The sequence below is a fragment of the Pinus tabuliformis genome, chromosome 5_2 (assembly GCF_031772625.1).
Source record: "Pinus tabuliformis cultivar Carrire ecotype Pingquan chromosome 5_2, CPIR1, whole genome shotgun sequence".
NCBI lineage: Eukaryota > Viridiplantae > Streptophyta > Pinopsida > Pinales > Pinaceae > Pinus > Pinus tabuliformis.
The window spans coordinates 283,298,705-283,313,775 of NC_142306.1; the positions used below are offsets into that span (position 1 = coordinate 283,298,705).

A 15,071-nucleotide genomic window follows, 5' to 3' on the forward strand; every position below is an offset into this window, starting at 1 on the left:
AAGGAACAGAATCTAAGATGGATGGTTTAAAGAAAGATGTAGAAGCTAAGATGGATGGTTTAACAAAAGGCGTAGAAGTTAAGATGGACGATTTGAAGATAGATCTAAAGACAGACATGGACGAATTGAAGATAAATATGAATAAGTTGCTACAAGAAATGGTCACTAAGGGTGAAAGGGTGCTAAAGGAAACTCATGATGAGAACAAAAGAAATGTTAATCATGATTCCATAGACTCTAATGTTGGATCTAAGACTCACCATATTCCAAAAATCGATATGAGGAAGTTTGATGGCAAGGATCCCGCCACATGGATATTACAGATGGAGCAATTTTTCGATCTCAATAATGTGCAAAACACACAAAAGGTACGTATGGAAACTTTATATTTGGAACCAAATCAGTTTGTATGGTATCAATGGATTTTCTCTCGTAAACAATTTATCACTTGGGAATTTTTACGGAAGATTGATAGCACATTATGAGGATACAAAAAGCAACACTTTTTTTAGCCAATTGATAAGTCTCAAACAAAAGGGTTCAATAATGGAGCACATTGAGGAGTTCCAGAAATTGAACATAAGGGTAAAAGATATTCCAGAGGAGCATAGGATTGATGTGTTCATAGGGTCTTTAAAGGATAATATCCAACATGATGTTCGCCTTTGGGAACCTGATTCATTAGAGAAGGCATTCAGGTTAGCAAGAAAAATGGAAAGCAAAATTATGGCAACCAGGAAGCATACCACTCACAACTATAAAGATGGAAGTGTTGTTGCCCCTAGTCTTCCACAACCTATAAGGTTGACACCACAACAATTGGAAGAAAAAAGAGAAAAAGGGCTTTGTTACAGTTGTGATAGCAAATACACTAAAGGTCATAAGTGTGCTGAGAAGAAATTATTCTACATAGATTGTGAAGAGGAAGAAGAAAAGGAGCAAGAAAGGTCAAAAGAAGAGGATATACTCCAGGAACAAAGCCTAGATGAAGAAAAAATAAATCTGACCATATCTTGTAATGCATTGGCAGGAATTACCACTCCTCAAACCATCAAGATAGAAGGACAAATCAAGAAGAAAAAGGTAATAGTGTTGATTGATTCAGGAAGCACCCACAATTTTATTCATTGTAAGGTAGCAAAAGAATTGAATTGCTTCCTATATCCAGCACCAGAGTGTCAAGTGATGATTGCAAATGGAGGAACAATGAATTTCTCTGGAAAGTGCCATAATATCAAGCTATCCATGGGAGAATATGTATTGACTAGCCCAATGCTTTCCATTCTAATGGGAGGTGCTGATGTTGTACTAGGAGTCCAATGGCTACAATCCTTGGGTACAATAGCTTTTAATTTTCAAGAACTTTTCATCAAATTTTCTATGGAAGGAAAGGAAGTTGAATTAAGGGGTATTGCAGGGAAACCAGGAAAGATAATTAGCTCTAATGGTATGACAAAGCTTCTAAAAAAGGAGTAAAGAGGTGTAATTGCACAATTATGTTCGCTAGATGTTTCCACATCAGAATCATCTATTTCTCCAGATCTCCAAAAAGTCCTGGACAATCATTCCAAGGTATTTGAGACTCCCAAAGGTCTCCCACCTATGCGTAATCATGATCATGATATTCATCTGATTCCAGGAAGTGTTCCTCCAAACATCAGGCCGTACATATATCCCTATGTCCAAAAGAGTGAAATTGAACGTATGGTTGCAGAAATGCTAGAGGCTGGTATAATTCAACCGAGTCAAAGTTCTTTCTCTACTCCAGTAGTATTGGTGCACAAGAAGGATGGATCATGGCGCATGTGTCCGGATTATAGGGAACTCAACAAGCTCACTATTAAAGATAAATTCCCCATTCCTGTCATTGATGAATTAGTGGATGAATTTCATGGATCAATTTACTTCGCCAAGTTGGCTCTTCATTCAGGATATCATCAAATCAGAATGAAGACTGAAGACATCCAGAAAACAGTATTTAGAACTCATGAGGGTCATTATGAATTTTTGGTCATGCCTTTTGGCCTTACCAATGCACCTTCAACATTTCAAGGTTTGATGAATTCAATTTTCAAACCATTCCTTAGAAAATTTGTGTTAGTATTTTTTGATGATATACTAATCTACAGCAAGTCTTGGAAGGATCATGTTGAAAATGTTGATAGGGTGCTACAACTATTGGAGGAGAAACAATTATATGCAAAAAGATCCAAATGTTTCTTTGGAGTCCAAGAGGTGGAATATCTGGGTCATATTGTATCTCATGAAGGAGTTAAGGTAGACCCTAGAAAAATTAAATCCATTAAGGAATGGAAAATCCCCACATCCATAAAGCATCTGCGAGGATTTCTCAGGTTGACAGGGTATTATCGCAAGTTTGTTAAGAATTATGGGAGAATAGCAGCACCTCTAACAACATTATTGAAGAAAGATGCATTTTCATGGACTCTAGAAGCAACAAAGGCCTTTGAACATCTTAAAGAGGCAATGTGCCAAGCACCGCTCTTAGCTACACCAGACTTCACAAAAACCTTTATTGTGGAATGTGATGCTTCAGGAAATGGAATTGGTGCTGTTCTAATGCAAGATGAAAAACCCATTGCTTTTGAAAGTCGTCCAATCAAGGGAAAGTTTTTAAGCAAAGTTATTTATGAGAAGGAAATGTTGGCAATACTCCATGCACTTAAGAAATGGCGACCCTACCTAATGGGAAGACACTTCAAGGTAAAAACAGATCATGATAGCCTTAAATACTTTTTAGAACAAAGATTATCCTCTGAAGAGCAACAAAAGTGGGTCACAAAGATGTTGGGTTATGACTTTGAAATCATCTACAAAAAAGGGAAGCAAAATGTGGTGGCAGATGCACTCTCAAGAAAGGATGAGGATGTGGAAGCATTGTTGAGCGCCATTTCTATTATCCAACCAGATTGGATAAACGAAGCAAGGGAGGAATGGAAGAATGATGAAGAAGTGTGGGCACTTATTTGAAAGTTACAACAAGATTCCAGTATGTCTGATACATTTAGTTGGAAAAATGATTCGTTATGGTACAAAGATCACTTATACCTCTGTAAGAATTCCCAGCTAAAACAAAAGATTCTTATGGAATTGCACACTTCTCCCTTAGGAGGGCACTCAGGATTTTTAAAAACTTACCACAGGGTTAAGAAGGAATTTTTTTGGGATGGCCTTAAATCAGATATTCAAAATTTTGTGGCGGAATGTTTGGTTTTCCAACAAAATAAAGTTGAAACAATTAAGACATCGGGTCTATTACAACCTTTATCCATTCCAAGCCAATGTTGGGAGGAGGTTTCAATGGATTTTATCATAGGTTTACCCAAGTCTGAGGGAAAGAGTGTCATCATGGTGGTAGTTGACAGACTTACCAAGTATGCACACTTTTGTGCATTATCACATCCATTTAAAGCCAGTACAGTTTCTACTGCATTTATGGAAACAATTCAAAAGCTACATGGAAACCCAAAGATTATTGTAAGTGACAGAGATCCCATTTTCACTGGAAATTTTTGGACAGAATTATTTTCTTGTCTTGGTACTCAGTTAGCTCATAGCTCATCTTATCATCCTCAATCTAATGGGAAAACTGAGATAGTAAACAAATGTTTGGAAGGATATCTTCGTTGCTTTGTATCTGATAAACAGACACAATGGGTCAAATGGTTGCCTCTGGCTGAATGGTGGTATAACACTTCCTTTCATACAGCAACAAAAATGACCCCATTTATGGCACTTTATGGGTATCAACCACCATCTATCACATCATATTTAAGAGAAAATTCTAAGGTTCAGGCAGTGGAACATCACATCGAACATCAACAACAAGTCCTCCAACTCTTAAAGGATAACCTCGTGTTGGCACATAATAGAATGAAACAACAGGCAGATCAACATTGTAGTGAAAGAAGTTTTGATGTAGGTGATTGGGTATTCCTACGGCTACAACCATATAAGAAAATGTCCCTCAAGCAAGCTAAGAAGGATAATAAATTATCACCAAAGTATTATGGTCTATACAAGGTGTTGCAAAAGATTAGTACTATGGCATACAAATTGGAACTTCCTGTAGCTTCTCGATCACACCCAGTTTTCCATGTTTCATGTTTTAAGAAGGTTATAGGTGACAAGCTCCCAGTTCAAACAATATTGCCAGAACTTGACGAGGAAGGAAAAATTATATTGGAACCAGGAGAAGTCACAGAAACAAGAACTCGACAGCTACGAAATCGATCAATTTCAGAGTATCTTATCAAGTGGAAGAACTTATCCACTGAAGATTCCACATGGGAGGATGAGAATTTTATGCAGAAGTATCCAGAACTACTCAAGCGTTGAGGACAACACTTTTTTGAAGGAGAGGGGCATGTTGGGCCCCTATAATACTAGTGATTACCCCATTACTATTGTAGTTATACCCCTTATTAATATTGTTGTGCCCCTATTGCCCCCATATTGTTATTATTGTGCCCCATAGAATCCCTCTATTGTTATTTTTATGGCTTTATATTATTATTGTTAGGTTGGCTGGATTATATTGTGACTCCTTAGACTCCTATATATAGAAAGGAGGTTTTGTCATTTGAATCATCCAAGAATTGTTCATTTATGTAATGTAAAGGAGGTTGCACCCTCGAAGAGGCTGAATTCTAAGGCATTGATCTATCTTTTCTATCTTTTCTTGAGCTGGTTTCATAACATCATCCATAAATGATACATAGTACACAGACTTACCCAGTGGTGGAACCTTCATAGGTCCAAACACATCACTGTGCACAAGCTCTAATATCTGTTTCGCCCTCTTACCACCAAAGGGGAAACTCACCGGATTTTGCTTCCCATATACACAATTTCACAGAAATAAAAATCCAGAGAGCTATTAGTCATAACTTCTACCATACCTTTACCATGAAGTATTCGAAGGCCCTTCTCTCCAATATTTCCAAGCTTTTGATGCCACATCATGGTCTTTTCTCCAGAGACTGCTAGATTTTCTTCTCCACTTTCAGGAACCACAGAACTGTTGCACCCATCGATAATAGTGCTACGTTGCAGCTTGTACAGAGTTCCAATCCAAACTCCCTACATCAATACTAGTTCTCCCTAAAACATCATTCAGGTATCCTTCTCAAACTCTGTTTTTACACCTACATCATCCAACTTTCTTACAAAAATCAGATTTTTGGCAAATGTAGGAATATGCAGAACACCCAGAAGTGTTCTAATGCTTCCACCTTGCAAATTCGACTTAACTTTTCTGTGATCAACGATTTTAGCCTTCCTGTCATCCCCCAAGAATACATCACCACCATCATGTTTCTCATACTCATAGAACCACTCTCTATGGGGAGCGAAGTGAAAGGATGCACCTGAGTCAATCAACCATGCCTCATGATATACATGTGTACTTGAAGAAGCCAGGTACACATCTCCACCTTCATCTGAGGTGGTTTTCGCCTCTACAGAAGGAGCATCATCAGATCCATTTCCTTTTTCAAGAGCTTTAGATTTTCAATCCCTTTTGTAGTGCCCTTCCTTTCTGCATTTCTAGCACACCTTCACAAGTTTTCCTGGAGATTCAGATCTCCCTCTAGATTTAGATCTCCCGCTGGATGACTTACTTTTGTTTCTATTCTGGGATCATCCTCGTACAGGCAAGGCATCACCATTCTAGCTCTCCATATTTTTCTGTCTCATCTCCTCTATCAGCAAGGATGAGACTATTTTATCAAACTGAAAGGAAGTTGCATTGCTACCTATATGCAATAACCAAACTATCCCACGAATCTCATAAAGAACACAAAAAACTGATGCACTTATATTCATCTAAAATTTTAATATTAACAGATAATAACTGACTTACCACAGTATTAAGTGTGTTTAGATTCTCTGTCACCGAGTCTCCATCTTTCATCCTCAGGTTATACAGCTTTTTCCGTAGGAATAGTTTATTCTCCAAAGACTTAGATTGGTACAAAGTCCCTAAATTTTCCCACAAAGCTTTCATCGTAGCTTCCCCTGATACGTTTAGTAATACTGAATCTGAGACACATAATCTTATTGTGCTCTCTGCCTTTCGATCCAACTTCTTCCATTCCTCATTGGACACTCCTATTGGTTTAGTACCGGATCTATCACGATACACTGATCTTGATCTACCAACAAATCCTCCATATTGACTTTCCATAACTAAAAACTCTGACCATTAAATTTATCGATCTCTATCTTTCCACTGCTCGCCATCTTCTTTCACCACTAGAATCGATCCCGCAGATCTCCCACTGAACAGGGTCTACCACAAGCCCGAGCGAAACCCCTCAGCAATAAAGGCATCCCCTTAGAGCCAAAACAACTCTGATACCAAATGTAGGTTTTAACCCCATACAAAAATTACTTGAATATGAATTCTAAAACACAGAAAATAAACAATCCGAGAGCATAACAAATAAAACACTTATACATAGAGATTTTCCCCTAGGTCCCAAAACACGGGACTACAAGCTTGATTTTTCATTTTTTTCCTTTTAATGTTACAATACATATATATACATGTTGAAGCATCCAATACCATGGACAGAAAACCATCGCACCCAAAACCATGTGCGAAAACCATGCACAAAACCATAGGTAGGTTTGCCCACCTAATATAGGGTCCAAAAAAAAAAAAAAATCCCTGGGGCACTGCCCCAAACCCCATAGAGGGGGGCTAACTCCCCCCCTCAAACCCCTTGTGGACCCCCCCGTTATGCAATCAACACAACAAAGAGGGGGCTTCGCCCCCCTTATAACCCCCCGGTGAACTAGGGAGGCTAGTCATGGAAAGAATATAACAAAACCCAACATTTTTTGTTTACATATCTTAAATGTATGTATTTGTGTTTGGAAGAACCAAATGTTTAATTCAAAATTCATGTTGATGGTGCCCTGATTTAATTTTCCCAAGTAATCTATGTTTTCCTCTTAAAGCAACATTTAGAAATCATTTACAGTCTTAAATGTCTAAGTCCTTTTGTCACCTTTCTCACACTCACCCTCCTATAGCGATTTAACTTGATTGCATCACCAAGACTGCCTACCTTTCGCTTGTGGAAAAAACCTTTTCTCTCTTTATCATATCACTGGAAAAATAATCAATTTGACATGACAACATGTCCAATGCACCTGTCTCCTTTCTTAAAAGCAACTATTTGAAAAAACTCACGTAATTGAGCTTTATACCTAGCCTAATATCATATTATTAAAACAACCTAAGTGAGATACCCCTCTCCAAGGCTAGAAGGGCTATATTAGATCCTAAAATTGGTTTGTGGTTACCTCTGGGCTTTCTCTCCTTAGCCTAGGGAATTGCATGAGTGCTAACAGTGGACACAAGTATTATTACCTAGTGAAAATGACAGGGGTTTTCCATTACAGAGATCCCCTAAGCTTCTTTGGTCTAGCATGAATTTTTATAAAATAAAAAAAGACATAAATTAATAACACTAAAACAATGTACTTATACACAAATAAAATAGACAATAAAATTTGTAGCGACTAACAGTATACATGTGTATAAATTTCACAACACTGAAGAGATTGTTTATAGGACTAAGTGGTTATTGAATATTAAACTGGACCACTATGAAACAAAGACAAAAAATCCATTTTCTCTTGAATTGAAAACAACAAATATAAATGTAATTGATAAGGAAACAATGGGCATAATTATCCATTTATTTATCCATATACACATTAAGAAAAAGAAATGAAACGAAACACTCATGTGACGAAAGAAGATCTAAAGAACCCTCATATTTCTATACAAACTCTTTAACATGAAAATAAAATGAACTGAAACAGAAAATATTGTAATGGCATGTAAACAAACCAAACCATATTTCAATGCATGTGAAATATAAGTGTATTTTTGAAGATAAATAGAATAGTCTTTATATTAACCCTTATCATTGTAACACCCACCTCCCGCATTTACCAATCCAACTAGTCGACCAGCATAAACATGTGACAAATAGTTACTTTGATATGATCTAACTCCCAAAGTATAGTTAAGGAAATGGAACTGACAAGACAAAACTAATTTGACCTTCCTCGGGAGCTATAAAATCTTAAGGAGACAACCAACCCTTCCAGGTGCCTAACCCTTGAGAAAACTTAATGTTTTGTTCATCTAGACCACCAATAGCTCCCATGAGAAGCCATGCATGCAACTTAGACCCTCTAGTTTCTACCACGATAAGGCATGCATGCAACTTTGGCCTTTTTCATGCAGTTTCGTGCTAGCAACTCTAGACTATGTGCCACCTTTGCAGGGCCAAGACTCATGCTAGTTCCCAGAACTTCATGAAACTCCTATAAAAGATAATTAACACTAAGATAAGGTTACTAATGAAAACACTTGAACAAGGAATTGATCTGACCCCTATTAGCCATGACAGTAATTTCATTAAACATATCGTGAACATGAAATGTACATGTCATAAGAACATATATGATCATAACGATCTCCTACTTATCTGAGAACGATCAAGGAAGATTGATATCTCCTCCAAATAGATACATTTCCATCTATTATTACATTCATTCATTATAATTTCATCTACTAACCAAAACACGATGAGATCCATACATCAAGATTATCATAAAACATGCTCATAACCAAAAAATAACTAGATATATATCAATGATGAACCAACTATTAAATCCACATAATGACAAGCACATTTACTCTTGAAAATACCAAAGGAAAAGGATCTCTTATTAGCATATGCAAATCCAACCAAGTTCTGGACCGCCATGTACCAGAGAGCCATAGATTGGATTGAACCAAATGTCTCTTTCAATGAATCACCCCACACCATATTGCAAGCATGAATGTGGGATCTCATGAAACAAAACAAACAAACCAAACCATTGCTTCCAGACGCCAACCAACTCAATCATCAACCAGTGATTCCACCACACTGTTGTACATCACTAACCCTCACTAGATTCGTCTGTACCAATGTTGTACGAGGATCTAGAGAATTTGTTCCAGCCAAGGATTCCATGACTATTAACTCAACCCACAGCTATTGTTACGCTCCAAAGTATTTGTCCAACCAGGGTTTCTAGGACTAGTAACTAAACCCACCAAGGGCTCAAGAGTGTTTTTCCAAGCAAGGATTCCATGGCTAGTAAATTAACCCATGTTGTTACAAGGATTCCAGAGCGTTTTTCCAACAAAGGCTCCAGGAACTAGTAAATCAACCCACATCCATAAGGAACATGAGGACCAACAAAAAATATAAAAGGAAAGAAACCCACAACACCATGGCTATCCAAGAAATAGAAAGGCTAGGAACACCACCTTCAGTCCAAGAAATCCTCCATGCCAATGAAAAATCATAACCAAGAAACCACATAAATGTTTCGGGCATACCAAAAGTAGCAAGGAAATCATACATGCAACTCGGTACCTGCCAGTAAAACCCATTGTCGCTACTCATCCTGATGTCCTCTTGCACTTTCTTGTTCTTCTTTTTCCTTCTTTCTCCAAATCCCAAGCATGCCACACTCCTCCAAGAGTGCTCCAATAAAACTATAAGTATCCAAGAGTATGAAAGGGAGAGAAAATAGAAGAGAGATCTCCAAGATAAAAATGAAAAAATTCCATGAACTGGTCCTTAAAATCCTTTTGATCATTGAGGCCTCTATTTTCTTCATTTTACATTATTTTCATTCATTTTCCTCCTGACATGAAACCTTTGATATTTCACGTTCCTTTTCTCCTATTTTCCATTATTTTCATACATAAAATTCCAATTAATTCCACTTTACCTTTCCAAATAAGTTTTCATTCCCTTTGACAATTTCCATATCCATTAATTAATCACAAGTGATCCCCATCACTACGTCTTTGCCCAACATTGATCTTGGAATACATGTCCCATGACCTTGGTTATTATTTTCCTTTATTAACTTTAACGTATATTTTTTACCAGGGTTGTTACAGAACACTCCCCTTGGGGAACACCATCCTCGTTGTTCAATGACACCTACAACCAACAATACTGATGCAAAGCAAAACATACTGTCCATGAAGCTTTAAAACTTATCTCATTGAGTAATTTACCATGAACAACCTGCTAGAATGCAAACCAACATGACAACATAGCAACACAAAAATGTGACAACCATCTGCTTATTGCATATTTATAACACATATCATGGTGGTATTTACATCCATATAAATATATGCATATACCAAAACACATACCAAAAGACATCCACTCAACCAACAAATAGAGAAGGACACATAGCCCACATATGATCATCCATATCCCAAGTATCTTCATTGGGCCCAAAATGCTTCCATTTCACTTTAACCTTCTTGGCTGCTCAGTTCCAAAGCATGAGCATATTTCTTTGCAAAATGCAGTAAAGTTCCAACTAGAATTCTCCTTTTGGATCTACTTGCAATATAGATTAGTAAATCACATGATCAAAATCTTTAACATACTTCTTAAGTAATGACACATGTAAAACATCATGTACTTTCATTTTCAGAGGCAGTGCAAGTTGATAGGCTACTGGTCAAATCCTCTCAAGAATCTTTAAAGGTCCACAGTACCAAGGTGTCAGCTTAGCACATGATCCAATCCTCAAGGAGCTCTTCTTGGGCTTGATGGGAAAGTACACTTATTCCCCAAACTAAAACTCCTTAAACATCTTGTTCTGATCTTCATAACTTTTATGTTTGTCTTCTTCTTCCTACAAATTCTTCCCGATTGTGTGTATTTCTCGTTCCATCTAATGAACACTATTATTGCAGCAAGAATGTCGAATTTCCTGGAGCTACCAACTTTACTTTATTAAACCAAGGTTCGTACAAACTTGGAGGTGACAGTGCTATATGCACAATTAAAAGTGATGGCTCCACATTTTTTCATTGTTCAGCTGGCGAGTGACCACTAGGGCTTTCAATCCATACTTCTATGGATTCAGAAGAAGCTTGATTGTTGATGAAAGAAAGAGAAATCTACTCTAGGAGAAATCTTGTCTACTACAATAAGGAAAATGACTGAAATCCTATGCTAAAAACACACCATTCTCTAACTAACTGCTGAGAAACTATGCTTTACAAGAATGCCAAGCTAACATGTATGAAATTCTATTGTCTAAAGCATGGAAGTTCAAAACATCAAACATCACTACAGTGCATGTAAAGGACTTAAAAAAATCAGTGTTTTTCTTTTTATTCTTTTTATGGAAAATCAAGTTTGAACCCTAATCTATTTTGGTGATGTGGCAGGTGGCTTAGGGATGTTGGTGGATGGTTGGGAGGTTTGGGAGACCCTAAGGTACCCTTGTGTGGCTTCCTAGAGGTTTTCCCTCAATTCGGCCTCAAAACAAGCCACTATATGAAAACCTACAAGATGTCCTAAAAACATATAGGATTCCCTGTATTTCTACAAGATACAACCAAGAGAAAAATGATAGGTGCTGGAGGTGATGGAAGGATTAGCGAAGGTGGTGGATAGGTGGAATGGAGTGAGAAAATTCCTAGGGTCACTCAAAACTCAAAACCAAGGTTAGGAGATGGTTGGATTTGCTAACCATGCTTGGGGGAGTTTTGATGTAAAATGATGAAATTGGTGAAGGTCTTGGTGAAAGAAAGGAATTATTATCGATGGATGAAGTTGGAAGTTGTTTGCTTGCTATGGGATCTCTCTGTAATTCTGAAACACCTTCTCTACATCAAACATTGGTATTTGCCAAAAAATCATGTAGACAAGGAGAATTCTAATAAGCTAGGAAAACAGAGTTTAATGAGCTAGTTGTCTACTTCATGAATGAGGAAAATTGCAGAATGAAATGGAATCATTGATAAGATCTACTGTAAGGCTAAATATGGAAGAGATGGTAATTGAATCCTACACTTTCAAACTAATCAAATGCTGGCTTAGGTACAGTAAATTCTAAATTCTATGAGAAAATAGAAATCTATATTTTTGGGGCTGCATAGGGGTATTTTCCTCAAGTCATGATCCCTGAAGGAAGAAGTGAGGCCAATACACATACTGAAAACATTGTTATGTTTTATTTCCTTCTAACCTATTGGTGAAGTAAAGCATAAATGGAAGCAAACTAATAAACCAACTAATCCAATCTACACTACTTGTAATGAAATATTTCTAAGGACAATTTAATCATGAATATATGAAACTAATCTAAGCATACAGATACAAGAAGAGGAGATTTTGTTGCTAGGGTTTGGCCCTAAACCAAGAGCTTCATCCCTCTAAGTTGACTCAGTACTAGATCATCAAAAAGCTCATTCTCATTATCAAAACAGAAAATTACATAGCAATGTCTTCCACAAGTTTGGAGCTAAAAAATAACTAATGTTTTTACAACAAAAATTTGAATCCTAATGAGGCTCTAGGCCTCTTTATTTATAAAACTAAAGTCCCCAATGACTTCCTTAAATCTAGGGAGGCTCGGCTCTGAAACTCAAGATGAACTAACTCTTGGACTATCACTTGCTCGGCTACCTTCTGATCTTCATGACTTGGCTGCTTGTACTCCGAGCTAGTGTGATTGATGGAGGAATATTCGAATAAGGGAGGAATAAATGAGGAGTATTTACCTCCTACAATCTCTCTCCATTGTCCCATTTGAGTTTCAAACCTTAATCTTTCCAAAATTCCTCTATTTTCTCTTTCAAACCTGCATTCAATGCATATTAGTCGACTAGGCATAATATCTCACTTTAACTCATCTCATTAAACAAAATATAATCAAAACATGTAATAAATTGTGAGAAGAGTTTATTTGACAAAGCTAGGAGGTGACTTAAGGTCCATATAGTTACCTAATGATGAGGTTCATCGTCACCCCCTACAGAAAGTGTTGCTCATCCTCTAAGAAACTCAATTAATATCCATGTCTTTCATAGCTCTAGTGGCCTCCCTGACATCCCATGCTTCTGTTGTGGTTTCCTCTTCCTATGCATAGACTTGCCTTCCTTTCTACCTCCTCCCACTACTTCCTTTCTTCCTCTTCCTTCCTTCCTTCTAACATCCCCAAGAGCAGTGGTGGACTATGTCTCAAGCCAATCCAATTGAGTTTGAGCCTTTGGATGGTTTGTTTGTACGTGGGTGTCCTATTCAGTGCTTCTCTCATCCTTTGAGGAGAATGGTACTCTCTGATTTTCAAAATATATGGAAAAGTCTTCCATCTTCTTTGGCAAGCTTGCATGCTGTCATCCCCTAACAATCTAATCATATCCTCAAAATGTGTAATTGCTTGCTCTTGGGCAGCAAGATACCTGGGTGCAATTTGAGGATAATTTGGAATTAAATTATGTGTGCTAATGACAACCATTGGATTAGAATTCTCAGCTATTATCATAAGAGGCTTAGTTTGTTCCCTTGCCAATATCTTCTTCGTTTCTGTAGCCCTTACTTCCTCATGGTTCATCCATGATGCCAAAGCCATCAACTGTAAATCCCCCAACTTTGTATTAGGGCCCCATACATTCATATCTATCATAGCCATGTTATGCAAGTAGAACTCAGACATCTTAGTCCTATCCTCTAATGTAATTTGACCATAGAGATCAATGATATGTTTATAATCTTAGAATGAAATAGTGCCTCTCTTTGCTAGGGTCTTGATTTGGAGCTGTAGCCACTATTCCTTAAGGTATAATGCATAGGAATTAGCTGGCATATTTCACTGGATTACTTCCAAAGATAAACTGGCCATGGATGCTAATTTCTTCTCTCTTTGTTGCAATTGTCCTTTCAACCATGCATTTTTTGTCTCCAACTAAGCCTTCATTATGGCCTCTCTATCCCTCAAGCTACTTAGTTCTCTGTCCATCTCTTTGAGATTTTCCTCCATGTGACCAATGTCCTCCATTCCCTTGGACTTGGCAATCCGCATCCATATATGTGTTTTGGCTCTTTCTTTCTCAAGTTCAAACAATAATGGAATGACAATTTTTTGTGGAATGACCGTACCTCCCTCAATAAATTTGTAGTAGGAGTCAAGGTTAGGTTGACGACTAGGTTCCATTAGCTCTGGGTCCTCTCTCTTTGTTTATGGCTGCTTACTTCTTTCCTCATCCAATTTTTTATTTTCCTATAGGTTCAGCAAAGTTTCCTATAGGTCTTGTTGTATATCCTGTAGGATGTGTTTTCCTTTGGATGAGGTGGGTCTGGTTACAGGCATCCTCACATAGGTGATAAGAGACTTAGGGGAGGTTTGTGCTGAGGATCCTTCTTCTTGAGTTTTTATAAACGAAGCCATCTTATCCTGGTGTTTAGGTGAGTCCTCAATAACAGTGGGAACATTGGTTGGAGTTTGGCGTTTTCCCTACCTTATCTTTGTACTTTTTCTTGTTCTGAAGTATAAGGGGGTTTGCCTCTGTCTTTTGCCTTTTTGTTTGATAGGGATGCTAAGGCCAGTGAGGGAAGATATTGCCTCTTTCTCAGTGGGTTTTGGAGACACCCTGGGTGACTCCTCCTTGTCTTCTGCCTCTTCTTTTCCATTGCCCTTTTCACCTTTGTCTTTCCCCTCTTCTTCTCCCTCTAGATCCCCATCTTGTTTATCAGTGTCCTCCTTGACATCTTCCTTTGTTCAAGTTCATCACCTTCTTCCTCTTTCTCTTCCACTTCATCCTCATATATCTCCTCTTCATCCCTCTTCATTTCTTCTCCATTTGTTTCTTTCTGTTCTTCATCCTTTTCACCGATAGTAGGGCTAATATCATATCTGAGGGCTTTGATATCCTCATCTGTCTGCATGTCTCTGAATATTTCCCATTAGATAGGGATCTAAGGTTTTGGATGACATCTTCTATGATGATTCTAATTAACCCATGGTGGGCTAACTGTTGGTAGTTTCCTTCCTGCACCTTTATGCTTGTATCTATCACTGATTGCAGAAGGAAGTATGGTATGATGAGCCTATGGTGAGGAGGTGTTTTTGCTCCAAACCTCAATTCTTCAAGAAGCCTAATGTGATATCCATAAACCACACTATACCTAACTTCACATGATATG

At 37.7% G+C, this 15,071-nt stretch overlaps 1 protein-coding gene across 1 annotated transcript in view; it reads right to left on the minus strand.

Annotated features, from left to right (window-relative positions):
• LOC149158622 (putative rhamnogalacturonate lyase B) overlaps positions 1-14,813 on the minus strand; it is a 51,631-nt gene extending 36,818 nt beyond the window's left edge. Inside the window, exon 1 of the mRNA XM_089434049.1 lies at positions 14,660-14,813. Within this exon, the coding sequence (XP_089290175.1) occupies positions 14,660-14,813 (154 nt within the window). The remainder of the gene's footprint in view (positions 1-14,659) is intronic.
• Between the last annotated feature and the right edge of the window lie 258 nt (positions 14,814-15,071).